The following is a 14,418-nucleotide window of genomic DNA, read 5'->3' on the forward strand; positions in this document are numbered from 1 at the left end:
TTACAATACAATAACATGGCATTCACACACACACACACACAAAATAGATTATTTGTAATATGTAAATACATACCGAGCACGAAAATGCTGAAGATAACTAAAATGGTGAACGAGAGTTGAATGTGCTTAGTCATTGTAGATGATACAAAGTGATTGATGGTGTTTACAAATGATAAAAGAAAGAACATAGTGTGTTATATATATAACAAGTTGTCTCAATTTCATTTTTAAACAAATCTATTATTAGCCATTTTATCTCCTTAGATTGTTATTTGGACAAACGCAAACTTCGTTTACTTCAATGGACGAGGTCAATGCAAACTCCACATTTTGTTGCTAATGTTATACTCCCTCCATCGAAGTGTTTTAATGACAAACCACTAAAATCGTAAGTCTTAATGATGAATTGTATGAAGCTCATCTCCGTGATCATCTCGGCGGCTTTGTTTCCAGCGTTGGTGGTCGGATCTCGTCCGGTGAAATGTCACAATTGCATTGACAGTGTTGGAGAAGAAAAGATCATCATGAAGAACATGAGAACAGGTTTTGAAGTGAACCGTAGGTTTCTTGAAGCGTCAAGATATATAAGCCACGATGTAATGAAGAAAAACAAACCAGCTAAACCAAGTGGTAAACCGGATCAACCGGATAACACATACCGACGAGGTTGCACTGCCGCTACAGAATGCCACCGCTTTACGAATTAATTACATAAACCATGTTTTTGTTTTGTATTGTGTAGTTAACAAAATGATTATTTCATGAAAGAACAATCTTTGTCAATATTAGTCTATGCACATTTGGTTCATGAATCTTGAGTTTTTACATATCTACAGCTACATCTTCATCATCAGTATCATCTTCTTCCCAGTCGAGGTTAAACGAATTAGCAGCATTCTTTAGCTCGGTTAAACCGGTAAGATCCTCGAGGTATGTAGGTTTGTTGATAGCTTCAAGTAAGAAACTGTTTCCTTTCTCTCGATACTCTGACACCACCTGAATATAATAAAAGTTGAAACGTTATGAGCTGCTTCGCGAGAGCTTGATTCTGTTCAAAGAAGTTATCATGTGGAAACTTACGGTTTCAGAGCAAGCAGTACAGCTTTCGGAAGCTTGCCCAAGCAGTGTGATCTGTGAGCACTGAGAAACTGAGCCTCGGATCTGATGAGGTAATATCCCGAGAGGCGAATCATCATTGTTTCCTCCATTACTTACGCTCGAATTTTCGCCTTTTGCATTGATACTGTAGTAATCATATGTAAGACGAAATGAGCCTGAGGATTGAATTTTCAATGTATTTGATTTGTAAAAGACTTACCCAAGTGGGTGTTGTAGGACTTTTACTAAGAGTTCAACAGCAAGAGCTCCTGCAATAGGAGCTAGACCTGGACGTGTAACAGTGCATTGTTGGTCTAAAGTTCGATCAGTCATTGACTGCAATAAAAGAAAAGAGCGGGTCACGACTAATCAGAAATGAACCAGAGGTAACACAAAAAAAAAAAAAAAATTAAAACCGAAGAAGCCAGGGAATTACATCCTGAGGTGCAACCACGTCGTTGCAAAAGTAACATCCAAGTCTCTGTTTGTTTGTCTTATTCATGTCAAGATTCTGCGTATCATCAGACAGGGAGATGGGGCCAGCGCCATGGCGCATTACCATGTAGCTGTCGAAACCTAAAGCTGCATTTATAGCGATCTGAAAATCAAATCAAACACCGACATATCACGCAAATTGTTACTTATACTTTTATAACCAGCAAGACAGAAAGAAAGAAACAGAGTTTAGTTACCTTATTGGCATTAGCACAAAGAAGAGAAGGTAACCACCGGCTTTCTCTTGTGTCGGTTAACAAGAACACGACATCATGAGATTCAATCAACTCGCTAAGACGTTTACAATCTGCGAGAACAGAATCCTCATCTTTACGAGAGATAGGATGTCCGGGCATCGGTATAGCCATAACAACTCCACTAGATTCCATTGCTGGAAATATCTGTTTAAGGCTTTTAACAGCAGCAACAGCTTTAAACTCGCCACAATCTTCAAAAGTGTAGAGAGATTGTCTGACTGGATTAGACATAGCTACTTTGCCATAGTCAACAAAGGTGATATTGCGGATTCCCCAATCCTAAAGAACGAAAGATAGAAAAGACTTTAATTAATCAGTGAGTTTGTAGAATTGTTTGATCTGAAACTCTCTTCGATACATACCATAAGGGTACGAGAAACTTGACAGCCCAATGTACCCGCTCCAAGAAGAAGGCATTTGATAGAGGACAAAACATTTAAGTTAAGAGACGGTAATGCTCGTACAACATTACTAGGAAAACATCTCGTGTCTTTTTTGGTGATTGGGCTGTGGTATGTAGGATGGTTAATTGCTTCAAGTATGAACCTGTTTCCTCTCTCTCGATACGCCGATATCACCTGAATACAAATGTTAAAAAACGTTATGAGCTTTGCGTGAGCTTGGTCCTGCTAGAAAAGTTTTCCATGTAGAGAATTACGGTTTCAGAGCAAGCGGTACAGCTGTCGGAAGCTTGCCCAAGCAGGGTGATCTTTGAGAACTGAGAAACTGAACCACGAATCTGATGAGGTAATATCCCGAGAGGCGAATCATCATTGTTTCCTCCATTAGTTGAGCTCGAATTGTCGCCTTTTGCATTGATACTGTAATAAACATATGCAAGACTATAAGCCTGAGCATTAGATTTTCAATGTATTCAATTTCCAAAAGACTTACCCAAGTGGGTGTTGTAGGACTCCGACTAAAAGTTCAACGGCAAGAGCTCCTGCAATAGGAGCTAGACCTGGACGTGTAACAGTGCATTGTTGGCCTAGAGTTTGATCAGTCATTGACTGCAATACAAGAAAAGAGCAGGCCACGAAAAATCAGAACTGAACCGGAATTATCACAAAACAAAAGGAAAAATCAAAACCAAAGAAGCCAGGGAATTACATCCTGAGGTGCAACCACGTCGTTACAAAAGTAACATCCAAGCCTCTGTTTGTTTGTCTTATTCATGTCAAGATTCTGCAAATCATCAGACAGGGAGGTGGGGCCAGCGCCATGGCGCATTACCATGTAGCTGTCGTAACCGAAATCTGCATTTATAGCTATCTGAAATTCAAATCAAACACCAACGTGTCAAGCAAATTGTTAGTTATACGTATATAACCAGCAAGATAGAAAGAAAGAAACAGAGTTTAATTACCTTATTGGCATTAGCACAAAGAAGAGAAGGTAACCACCGGCTTTCTCTTGTATCGGTTAACAAGAGCACGGCATCGTGAGACTCAATCAAATCGATAAGACGTCTACAATCTGCGAGAACAGAATCCTCTTCTTGGCTAGAAATTGGATGCCCAGGCATCGGTATAGCCATAATAACTCCACTAGATTCCATTGCTGGATATATCTGTTTAAGGCGTTTAACAGCAGCAACCGCTTTAAACTCGCCACAATCTTCATACGTGTAGAGAGATTGTCTGACTGGATTGGACGTAGCTACTTTACCATAGTCAACAAAGGTGATATTGCGTATTCCCCAACCCTAAAGAAAGAGAAAGATATAGAAGATTTTAATTATTCCGTGAGTTCGTAAAATTGTTTGATCTTGAACGATCTTGTATACATACCATAAGGATACGAGCAACTTCGCAACCCAATGTACCAGCACCAAGAAGAAGGCATTTGACAGAGGACAAAATGGTTAAGTTAAGAGACGGTAATGCTCGCCATGTCATTAACTTTAAGTTTAAATCAACAGCTGAAACAGCCATCCTGCGAATGGAGGTAATCAATTTCTTTAAAACCCCATTTAATTGGCTAAATCATTGACAAACAGCAAAAAGATTGTACCTTTTTGGATCCATGGAATTAGCAAGGCTAATGGATCGATGTACTTGTTTCCCTTTGTTAAACTCCCATCCCACTGAATTAGGTACAGTCTCAGCTGATTCTCCTGATGAAAGTGTAACTAAGGCTTGACCAACAAGGGAACGGTTCAAGTCAGCAAAACCACGACTCTCTCTGTAGCAGAAGAACCGAACTGTCTCAAGGTTCCATCTTGAGCGAATAAGTGCTAAGTAATTTCGAAGTGGCCAACCAGGATATTTAGGAAGGTGACATGGATCATAGAAACCGAAAAGCAACTGCAGGAAGAAACATAGATAAAGGTGAAATTTCTTTCTGGTTTTTTACATATATTAAAGACTTAGTTACACATTACCTTTTGATGATCACCTTGACACGCTTCCCAGTCTTTAATATGTCTGATACTAGCTCTCGAATCAGAAGAAACCGAAACCAAAAAGAATGGAACAGCTACAGCAAGACACAAGGATACATAACAGATACTCTCAGCTACCACTAACTGAACTTAAATAGTACATAACTACAACAAGAATGTTGAAGTACCGGTAGTTAAATCTGAGTTGCGCCAATCGTTACAAGCAGCAGATACTGATTCCGCCTCTTTAGAACTAAAATACTCTGAAGCTGGCTTTAATTCTACCAAACTTGCAGGAGGATCAAGAACAAGCCCAGGGAAGGCAACCCAATATCGAAAAATCCAGTTCTTAAGGTCTGCAAAGGAGATAACAAGGAATCTTGATAACACAGCAGGGTCCTCAAGAGCTTTCCCTGATTGAATATCATCCCAAATCTAAAATTCACCAACAAAATTGTTAGAAATCTCCATAAAAGAACAGATAAGAACCAAAACTCATAGGTAAGCTTTGTATTAACCTTCTTTGCTTCTGCTTCGAGCAGACTTTGTTTGTCAAGGTTTTTGAAGCTTTCGAGAGTATTGGTGTTATACAAAATCCCAGGAACAGGACACTTATTCCTATTGCTAGTACTAGCAGCAGATGATTCTTCATCTAAAGGCAATGACTCTGACAAAAGAGTCAAATAATTTGAGACTTTTGGATGTGAACATGGTCCATTAAAACCTGAAATTTCCAATGCCCAAAAACAAAAAGCACATTAATGATCCAAAAACAAAAACAGAGGAAACCTAAATCTGAATTGATATTAATGATCCAAAAACAGAGGATTTCAAAGTTTTCAACTTTTTTGGTTTCTCTAACCTAAACGCATAATGAGAACTTGCCCAGAAACTAATACACCAATATTAATGTAATAAAATCAATGAATTGGATTTACCGGTGATTGAAATCGGGGAATCGTCGATTCCGAGTTTATCGAGTTTCAAAGAGGAGAAGCTATGCCAGAAACCTTCCTGGACGGAACTGTTCAATGTAGCGAATTGAAGTATGGTTGGTTCTTTCTCAGCCATGGCTGATCTTATCTCTCTGAGAGATTGTAAATTTGTTATGAGAAGAGTCAATTAGTGTAAGAAGAAGAAGATGAAGAAGAAGAAGACGATGACGGAGAGAAGAGAGAAAGAGGAGTCGTGCAAGGAACAGAGTCAATTCTGGTCGGGTCGCCTTCAAATCTAAGCAAACCAAAACCGGTTTAGGATTTTAATTAAAAATTGTTTATATTGGACGGTTCAGATAATGGCAAATCGATGTCAATATATATCTCAGATAATGTCAAATCTAAAGTACTTCACAATTAGACATCTTAAACTTTTGTTTATTAGAAAACTCAAATGTTAATTTCTTATCAAATTATCATTTTAATCCAGTGGAATTTGATTATGTATATGCCTCACTATGTTGCATGAAAACGAAAACAGGTATACATAAGCGAAATATTTCAGAAACGATCGAGAAACGGTTTTTTTGTGAAATTATGATATGGATATGTTTAAAAAAAAATTAAAACCATAGTAAGAAAAAATATTTAAAACAAAAATTTAATCTAAAATATAAATACTAATTAATAGTTTAATTATAAATAAATAAAACTCTCAAATCCATAAATTAGATTTTTTATATATCATATATTCTTGTATATTTGTATTTAAATTACATAACTGTATAAAAGTAAATACTCTATATATTATAAACTAAAAGAAAATCAAAATTTGTTTATTGTGTTTCTAAATTGAAAATATAAGTTATGAAACGTGAGTTTCTATCGTGTTTTCAAAACTGAAAAATTTAAAAATATGTTTCCGTAACAAATAGTGTGTTTTCAAAAGTTTTTGTTTTCAAAACGTTTTAGAAACAAAAAGACGGACGTTAAAAAAGTTTTCATGCAACCTAGGCAAGAGTGTCATAATTGATTTGAAAGAAATGTTTCCAAAGTAACAATCTTTTTGCATCACATGATAAATTTATAGTTACAATTCCAGAAAATACATACAACAGTCTGAATACAAATTGTTTTTACATAAACTATCCAGATTATTTTTATACATAAATCCCACGTACACGCAAATACACAATTAAAAGCTAAACCGGATAACCGAACCGGTTTTGAATTTCATATAGTAGGGTAAGAAGCTTCCATAGCAAGACCACATAGTCCTTGCTTATCCTTGATATCTTTCTGAATCCTCATGTATCCACTCTCTCCCCACTTTGTTCCCCAAGAGTTCTTGATGATCCAATACTTTGATCCATTCGTAGTTTCACCGTATCCGACCGCAGTCACTGCATGATCAAGATTCGTAGTGCACTCTCCACTGAACACACCGGACGAATAGAATTGGAAAGCAAAACCACCTCCTTCAATTGCTACGCTTACTGGTTGGTGTGCCACTGCCTTCATCAGTGCGCTCTCGTCGTTAGCCGGCACATCCTCATAACCTATGATATGATGGATATGTTACCTAGACTTAATATAAACTTATTTTCACTATATTTACTTTTGGTTATATGGTCGGGTAAAAGTGAAACCTGTGATAGTAGTTGCCTTTGGACTGGTCTTTTTGGAGTTACAAGTAGCATCTTCTCCTTTGTAAGGATAATTTGATTCAGTTGTTAAGCCACCCGTCGCCTTTATGTGCGCAAACGCGGTATCCATCAAACCACCTTCGCAGCCATAATCGTTTGGGTCGCAGTCCACAAGCTGTTGTTCGGATAAAGAGATAAGTTTACCTTTCTTTATCTGAGCTGCTCCTTCAATAGCCGCAACCACTGAAAACGCCCAACAACATCCTAATCACAAAACCAAAACGTCACTCATTAGTGTCACCATCATTAATATTCTCATGTTGTATAACCCGTAACAACATATACTATCTCAATAATATGGTATGAAACAAAATAAAAACATAGCAAAATATCATAGAGTACGTTGTAAAAACATTATATGAATAAAGATTTGATATATATACCACAACTGCCTTGATCTTTGATAGGGGTCACAGCTCCTTTTGTCCTCCAGTCGATAGATGTGGGTAAAGCACCAGAAGAAACGTTTTGGTACCTAAACAACGTCGTTTTAGTTTGGCTTTGGCTAGACAAAGACGAGACTCCTTTGTAACCAGTGTGCATTGAACGGAACTCGTCATTGGTTAGATCAGCAAACTGGTTCACCGCGAGTTTGTACGTTCTTCCGGCAGGCATGCTGTTCAAGAGTTCGATACGTTCGACGTTGCTTTTGAACACAGCGTAGCGATTTTTTTGCTCTTTCATATCAGCGTAGACGCGGCCGTGCTTAGTCATCCAGTCGAAGTGCATCTTTTGCATGACGAGTTCATTGTCGAGTGGACGAGAAAGAGTGATGGAGAAACATGTTGATAAAACTAGAGAGACCAAGAAAAAGATTTGCGCTAGTTTAAAAGCCATTTTTTTGCTTTTAGGAAAGTTGTATATGATTCTTGGTTCTAGTTTGATTACTCCAAAAGGGTATTGAGATGGGGTTTTATAGTGAAAAAATATTTGGATGTAATTGGTAATGTTCACATGAAGTGACTGATCCAAATCAAAAGCATTTTTAGTTTACAAGTAATGATCTCATACTTTCATACATAACTAACTGATGGTTGATGTCTGGTTACGTAAGTTGTTTTTTTTTTTTCTTACATCAAACTGAAGCCAAGCCTTGTTCACTTCACTTTGCATGAATTTTTATATTTAGTTGCACTATGTTATCAGACTATCAGAGATATGTTTTATTTTGCGTATATGTTGTTGATTGTGTATCTAAACGTTTTATTTATTTTGATATATAGAAAAGACTTATGCTAAAGATTTTGATTTTTCTATTAGTGAACAAAAGTCACTTATAATCGTAATTAATTAGTAAACGTAGACTACGTTGTTAATTAGTAGTTACGTACAGTATGTACATAGGTACCTTTTAGGCATCATAATCACTAATCTCATCAAAAGTATGGAATCTTTTTTTTTCGTTTGTTAATTAACTAATTTGAATTCAAAGATTCCGTTCATTTACAAAGAGTACCACTCGTGCAAGCTAAAAGCTTAATTAATCAAAGCAAGAAAAAGAAGAAAAATGATTCGACAAAATCAACTAATTTGATCAAATCATTCATAGTCACACACACATACCAAGTGAACTTCATTACGCTAAGTATTCTCTTTTGTAGATAAATCAATATGATTTGCTTAAAGTTTCCTGTTCAATGATGTTTCCCACTAATTTCATCTATTTGAATCTCTCTATGAAAGTTTCTATTTCTCCTTAAAAATACAATATAATTGTATAGTTACTAGTTAGGGATAATCGAAAAAAATATATGTAATTGTCATTAGAAAACAAGAGGGATTAGGATACGTACGAAATTGCATTTTAGACTTAAATCCAAATAATATTTGGCTCAAGTGATAACGTCTAAAAGACTAAACTGAAATTTTTGTTCAAAAAGAATAAAAGACTAAATTAAAAATTGACAAATAACTGTTACAAATATAATGATTAGAAATTTGTTTTATTATATTAGTTTTCTCACAGAAAACAAAATCATATATTAATTTACACAAAATAACATAAAAATAAGTAAGACACATTCATATTCTCTTTGTTTTGCATGGAACCATGTTTTTCAGATTTTCTCGTTGTAAACCCAAACTTTCATTTCTTATAAATTTCATGTCTTGAAATGACAAAATAGAATAAAAATCACTTTCACAAATTAGAATCAACTAATTAATACAAGTATGACTCTATTTTGTTGACTTGGCGGCCCAAACCTTTCTTCTTCTGCCCTTTGCAAAACGATTAATTGTACGTCTCTCTTTCTCCTTCTTCTCTTCTTGGCCCAAATATAACTACGTAATATTGCCCCAACTAGTTCTCGATAGAACCAATCAAAAGAACCCGGTTTTGCCAAAAGATACTATGTAGTGGATGCATTTTTCTCAATTTTTGAACAAAACAAGTGAGCTTAGATTATTGAATATATGATATTAGATTATTAGCATAATATCATCTTTCTCAGTTACATGACACTCGAAAGTCTAAAGTAAAAAAAATTGTTTAGGAAAACGGAAAGATTTTATACCAATTATAAACATTATCGTTAACTTAGTCATTTACTACTAATAAAATCTTACTTTAAAAAAAATATGTTTACATAATGTTGATAAAGTATATAGGAAGGTATAAATTAAAAAGTATATAGGAAGCTAATTACACATGACACATCTAACAAGAGTACCATAACCCCTTGGTGGAGCTGAGCCTAGCTACATTAGGAGTACAGAGACACTCGTAATTCATCAAACACCTAAATTGAATGTGTGGCCTTACATGCTTTAATTGTGCAAGGACCAGACCAGCAGATAGGAATTATCATAGATTGAGAATTATGTGTTCAACACATCCACATATATTGACATACCCTTTTAGTTTTAGCAAATTTCTCAAGAAAAAACTATGATATGTTCATGATACTATTAAAGACATATATGTTAAGAGAACATCATATATGCTTTAATCAACTGTTTTTCATTAAAAGAACAAATTTAAAACTTAGAAATATTGTTTTCATTTTTCTTTTTGTACTGTCCAGTGATTTGACCGTAAATTACTAGTAATTATAGGTTCTTCTAATTCTAAGAAAAAAACACCAAAGAGAGAAAAAAGGGTGGTCAATAAACAAATTTAGAAATCAGTGCTATAATTAAGCTATAATAAACTAATCATTCTTTTGATTCTAAACGTATAGTAACTAATTTTGAAAATAAACAATCAACGATTTTACTTGTTTGTTTCAATCTTAAAATAACAATCGAGTTTCTAATATAAAACCAAACTCGGTGCGCCACGAGAATAGTTGTCCTCTTCTCAAACATATCTCAACTTGTTGTTTGAATATAAAAAAGAGATATCAAAAAGAAGAGAAGACCAAAAAATTTAAAAATCTCTAACAAAAAAAAAAAATGGCTTCCAAAGCTATCTTCTTCTCTTTCTTTATCGTCTCCGCCATCTGTTTGTCCTCCCTCGCCGGCTTCGCCGCCGCTGATGCTGATGACTCGGATCGTTTCCAGATCCAGGGATCTGTTTACTGTGACACTTGCCGTGTTCAGTTCATTACCCGTCTCAGCAAATTCCTAGAAGGTACACATATACACATTACACACATATTTACGTATATGTAAATATGTGTTTATATACATGCATGCATGGCTTTTGTACCACGTGCAACCATTGCATTTGAAAAGAAAAATATGTAAAGTTTTGATATAGTTTGAGATTACCATGCATGTATCATGTATGCGCATATATAACATGTTAGAGGATGCATGCAATGTCGTAAAGTAACTATATGAGTTTATAAATTTGAATGAGTTACGTTGTTGATGTATGCAATGTAAATAGACAACATTTTTCCAAATGTCTCGTACATCAGTTACTAAAATCTATATTGGTTAGACATGTAGTGAGTCTAATACTTATATATAACTAAATGATCTTGAGGGAGAATTTGATCCGTGATCTTGATCCACTCATCCAAATGATAAGTTCTCAATTGATTCTGAACAAACAGTTTACATTAATTTATTTTGTTTTTTTTCTTACATTTTTGTGTTTGTGTTTGTAAAAGGTGCCAAGGTGAAGTTGGAGTGCAGGAGCAGAACAAACGGAACTGTAACATTGACCAAAGAAGCCGTTACCGACAAAACCGGAAGCTACATGATGGAAGTAACCGGCGACCACGAGGAAGAGGTTTGCGAGCTCGTCTTGGTTGAATCACCAGACAGTGGTTGCAGCGACGTCAGCAAAGAGGCTTACCTACGTAACGCCGCTAAGATCAGTCTGACAGCTAATGATGGAATCGTTTCGCACGAGACACGTATCGTTAACCCTCTTGGTTTCATGGTCATGACCCCTTCAGCTGACTGTCCCGCTGCTTTCAAGGAGCTCGGTATTGTCCCTGATGTCACATTCTAAGCGAAAACATAAAGAAAGAAACACAAAAACATATGACATTTATAAGAGATTATATATTTTCTTAATTTAATTCTGTCAAGTTTCTCATTATTAAAAATGAATCTAATTTAATATCATCATTTAACTTCTTTTTTTTTATCGCGTTTTGGTTTTAATTTGATGTTTGTGTGATATTATGTTAGTCACGTACAGTTGAGGAAAATATCTAATTATAATTAGTTTATAACAAAATAATAAATTAGTGAATACATAAGTCATTTGGTTATCAAACAAGAATGAACCATTAGAGAATAACAAGTTTAGAACAGCTAACTAGAGAGGGTCATGAGTAGCCACGGTCTCCTTCTACGTCTTCCTCGTCCTCTTTTGCCTCGTCCTTTCCCGCAAGATCAATCATCGATCAAGTTGTTTGTTGTTACTACTATATATGAATTGATGTCATCATTATTTTATCGCCTTTTTGTTGATTTGATTCTTTACTGTGTCTAACTTTATAAACGAGTGATACATTGTTGTTTTGTAGTAGAAAATACACATAATTTGGTTTTACCCTGGTGACATAATTAATAGTTACAAAATAACATTAGTAACTTTGTTGTGGAACCTTGTTGAACTATTAGACTCGTATAAGCTCTTTAACTTTTGTTTCTAAGCCATTTATATGTTTTTCATTGTATATTGGTATGTTTATTGTTATTGGTAATTTGACGTTTTTCATTCGTCCCAATACATTTTCGAACCTAAACTTGTGAATTGGTCTTAACATGTTCAGTCCGACAAATTACTTTTTATCCTGGTTTTTGGTTTGCCACTTTCTTACAACACTTGAACAACTCCAAATTTGTATTTTCAATTTTTGTATGTCATCGATTACCACTACAATAGCATTTTATTAGAATTAAGATTTTAACTTAAATATAAGTATATCCGGTTGTATAAATTTATAAGCCTTTATAATCTCTTTTTCTTAATCAATCCATAGATTAAATTCGTTTTCACAAAATTAAAATGGAGAGGATAAGTTAAATTACAAGAATACGATCCACCTACATTATATATTGAAGAGAATTCATACGTACGTATGATCCCAGGTGAAACATATGGACCCATGTTCCACGTGAGTGGACTATTTTTATCTTTTAACACTTTTGGTATATAGTGGAGATAAAAAGATATTGCCCCCACTCAAGATCTTCTTTTACATATATCTTGTTTAGAGTTTGTTTCTTATATGTTTAGTATTTCAAAGGAGGTCAAGGGGATAGTAGCTAAGTGTTTATAGGTTTAATGAGAATTGGTCCTTACAAATACAACACGTTCACTACTTAGAAGATGATAAAACAAAACTAACATTAACAAGTTATGTAGTTAACAAAATTAACAAGTAATTAGATTATGACACAAGAAAGTTGGATGCGTCTCAATAGAATCCTGCATGTAAGAAAATTACTTTTTTTTTTGTTCAATTTTTAAAAAGAGATGCAACACGAGAATTTTTCGGAAGGTCACCCATCCTAATACTACTCTCGTCCAAACATGTTTAACTGCAAAATTCTGATAGGGTCCGGTATATTAATGTTGGTATGATCGCATCCAACTTGATTAACATTCAATGTTATTAATAGGAGTTTTATTGTACTTCTTATTGTAATGGCATATAGATCCTATTATACAAATGTAGACACGTTTCGTCAGATTCCAATGCGTAAAGAAACTTTAATTAACTAGATTACAATGCATATTAGTTTTTCGATAAGATTTTGACACGGTAAAGTTACATACGTTTCAAACTTTTAATAGAATATAATAATATTTTAAAAAAATTGATTAGATTTTAACATGATAAAATTAGATAATTTTAATATAATTTAACAAGTAAAAAGTTAGAATTCACTAAATTACGACATATGTTACTTAACGGATTAAAGTTAAACACATGTTATATATATATTCATTGTAGAACTTAATATAACATTAAAACAAAGTCAAAAAAAAAAAATTGTACGTGGTTCATTGAATTTGAATATTACTACATTTTAACCCGCGGTATACCGCGGGACGACATTGTTAAAATGTATTATTTTTATTAATTTTGTTTGGTATGTAAGAGTGTACAACTATATTTTGATTGTTAATTCTATGATTTAACCCGTAGAATATTATATGATAATTTATTTTTTATATAATCGTAATTTGATCAAATTAGTTAAATAAGTCTAATATTTTAAAGTAATGAAATGATATTGACATAATAGTCGTTTACATAGTATAATTTCATATTAAAATATTTTGTGAGTTATACTATAGTACACAACCCGTAAAAATATATATAATCATAATTATGTAAATTATAACTCGTTCCATCACATGAGTCTACACAATTATCAATAATACTTTAGTACATATATTTTTGTATCGTTTGAGTAATATACATCCGTTTCTAAAAATTCAAATTGCAACATATGCAAAAAAAATTATATTTTTATTATACATATGTTTATGTAATAATACAAATTTAAAAACAAATAAGATCATATAAAAATGTTGGAGAAATTTTTGATTTATGAGGGAGAGATTTTAGGAAATTTTGTTAAATGTAATAAATATTGATTTCTAATTTTGCAAATTTATTATGATTTAAGTAAAAAATTTATCTTAAACTTTTTCTATTTAATCAAATGGCAAGGTTTTAATTATGCAAATATTACAAAATAAAAGGGTAGAACACAAAAGGTACTTCAAAAATGTTAATATAGATCGGCATATGTTTACTTTTGATTTTTTACATATATTAGAGCATCTCCAACGCGAGGTTCATAAAAAAAACAGATTAAAAATAAATCAGAATGAATTAAAAATAATGAAAGAGAAAAGAGAAAAGCTCTAAAACCTCCTAGTTAAGCTACCGTTCCTTGCACTATTTGTACAGTTGGACATTTGTGAGTGGTCAAACTTAAATAAAAACTAAAATATTTATTGTTTAATTAAAATATGATTATAAATTTTTTTTTTAGAATCTCACACAAGTTCACGGTTGGTGATGCTCTTAGGTCCACCTAGGTAATTATGTCGGGTTTTTAAATTAACCAATCAAAATAAAATATAAATTTTGATATATTCGCATGATATGATTGAA

General features: G+C 33.7%; 4 protein-coding genes and 1 pseudogene across 5 annotated transcripts; 2 read left to right on the top strand and 3 right to left on the bottom strand.

Moving 5' to 3' along the window:
• The first annotated feature begins 133 nt into the window (after positions 1-133).
• LOC17876570 (protein RALF-like 18) lies at positions 134-733 on the top strand. Its single transcript, XM_006281986.2, has one exon. It carries the CDS (start codon positions 399-401, stop codon positions 705-707), a length of 309 nt encoding a protein of 102 aa, XP_006282048.1. The 5' UTR covers positions 134-398; the 3' UTR covers positions 708-733.
• Positions 734-739: 6 nt separating this feature from the next.
• LOC17875573 (ubiquitin-like modifier-activating enzyme atg7) lies at positions 740-5,409 on the bottom strand. 2 transcript variants are annotated; one of them, XM_006279507.2, is made up of 16 exons: positions 5,172-5,407; positions 4,752-4,957; positions 4,422-4,668; positions 4,234-4,328; positions 3,864-4,156; positions 3,641-3,785; positions 3,217-3,555; positions 2,961-3,122; positions 2,745-2,860; positions 2,509-2,671; positions 2,213-2,428; positions 1,791-2,129; positions 1,535-1,696; positions 1,319-1,434; positions 1,081-1,243; positions 740-996 (listed from the first exon to the last, which is right to left on the bottom strand). In XM_006279507.2, exons 1-16 carry the CDS (start codon positions 5,302-5,304, stop codon positions 823-825), a joined length of 3,069 nt encoding a protein of 1,022 aa, XP_006279569.1. In that variant the 5' UTR covers positions 5,305-5,407; the 3' UTR covers positions 740-822. The 2 variants fall into 2 exon arrangements, with proteins under 2 accessions (XP_006279569.1, XP_023641371.1); XM_023785603.1 differs by lacking the exons at positions 740-996; positions 1,081-1,243; positions 1,319-1,434 and having other exon boundaries at positions 1,590-1,680; positions 5,172-5,409.
• Positions 5,410-6,231: 822 nt separating this feature from the next.
• On the bottom strand, positions 6,232-7,745 carry LOC17876121 (senescence-specific cysteine protease SAG12). The gene is made up of 3 exons (XM_006281545.2): positions 7,258-7,745; positions 6,818-7,078; positions 6,232-6,727 (listed from the first exon to the last, which is right to left on the bottom strand). The coding sequence occupies exons 1-3, from the start codon at positions 7,709-7,711 to the stop codon at positions 6,402-6,404; spliced, it is 1,041 nt and encodes a 346-aa protein (XP_006281607.1). The 5' UTR covers positions 7,712-7,745; the 3' UTR covers positions 6,232-6,401.
• A 2,416-nt stretch (positions 7,746-10,161) lies between these two features.
• LOC17876160 (pollen-specific protein-like At4g18596) lies at positions 10,162-11,364 on the top strand. The gene is made up of 2 exons (XM_006281419.2): positions 10,162-10,448; positions 10,936-11,364. The coding sequence occupies exons 1-2, from the start codon at positions 10,271-10,273 to the stop codon at positions 11,280-11,282; spliced, it is 525 nt and encodes a 174-aa protein (XP_006281481.1). The 5' UTR covers positions 10,162-10,270; the 3' UTR covers positions 11,283-11,364.
• Positions 11,365-12,758: 1,394 nt separating this feature from the next.
• On the bottom strand, positions 12,759-12,877 carry LOC111829095 (annotated as a pseudogene).
• Positions 12,878-14,418: the final 1,541 nt, after the last annotated feature.

This window comes from Capsella rubella, unplaced genomic scaffold (genome assembly GCF_000375325.1).
Source record: "Capsella rubella cultivar Monte Gargano unplaced genomic scaffold, Caprub1_0 scaffold_8, whole genome shotgun sequence".
Taxonomy (NCBI): Eukaryota; Viridiplantae; Streptophyta; class Magnoliopsida; order Brassicales; family Brassicaceae; genus Capsella; species Capsella rubella.

What these genes read in the sequence shown, in the direction of transcription:
- LOC17876570 (XM_006281986.2), top strand. Translation starts at nt 399, where the DNA reads ATGATGAATTGTATGAAGCTCATCTCCGTGATCATCTCGGCGGCTTTG.
- LOC17875573 (XM_006279507.2), bottom strand. Translation starts at nt 5,304, where the DNA reads ATGGCTGAGAAAGAACCAACCATACTTCAATTCGCTACATTGAACAGT. An exon ending in TCGAAGCAGAAGCAAAGAAG is followed by an intron (nt 4,669 to 4,751) that starts GTTAATACAAAG and finishes GGTGAATTTTAG; the next exon opens with ATTTGGGATGATATTCAATC. An exon ending in CAACTCAGATTTAACTACCG is followed by an intron (nt 4,329 to 4,421) that starts GTACTTCAACAT and finishes GTCTTGCTGTAG; the next exon opens with CTGTTCCATTCTTTTTGGTT.
- LOC17876121 (XM_006281545.2), bottom strand. Translation starts at nt 7,711, where the DNA reads ATGGCTTTTAAACTAGCGCAAATCTTTTTCTTGGTCTCTCTAGTTTTA. An exon ending in CAAAGATCAAGGCAGTTGTG is followed by an intron (nt 7,079 to 7,257) that starts GTATATATATCA and finishes TTTTGTGATTAG; the next exon opens with GATGTTGTTGGGCGTTTTCA. An exon ending in AAAGGCAACTACTATCACAG is followed by an intron (nt 6,728 to 6,817) that starts GTTTCACTTTTA and finishes ATCATATCATAG; the next exon opens with GTTATGAGGATGTGCCGGCT.
- LOC17876160 (XM_006281419.2), top strand. Translation starts at nt 10,271, where the DNA reads ATGGCTTCCAAAGCTATCTTCTTCTCTTTCTTTATCGTCTCCGCCATC. An exon ending in TCTCAGCAAATTCCTAGAAG is followed by an intron (nt 10,449 to 10,935) that starts GTACACATATAC and finishes TGTTTGTAAAAG; the next exon opens with GTGCCAAGGTGAAGTTGGAG.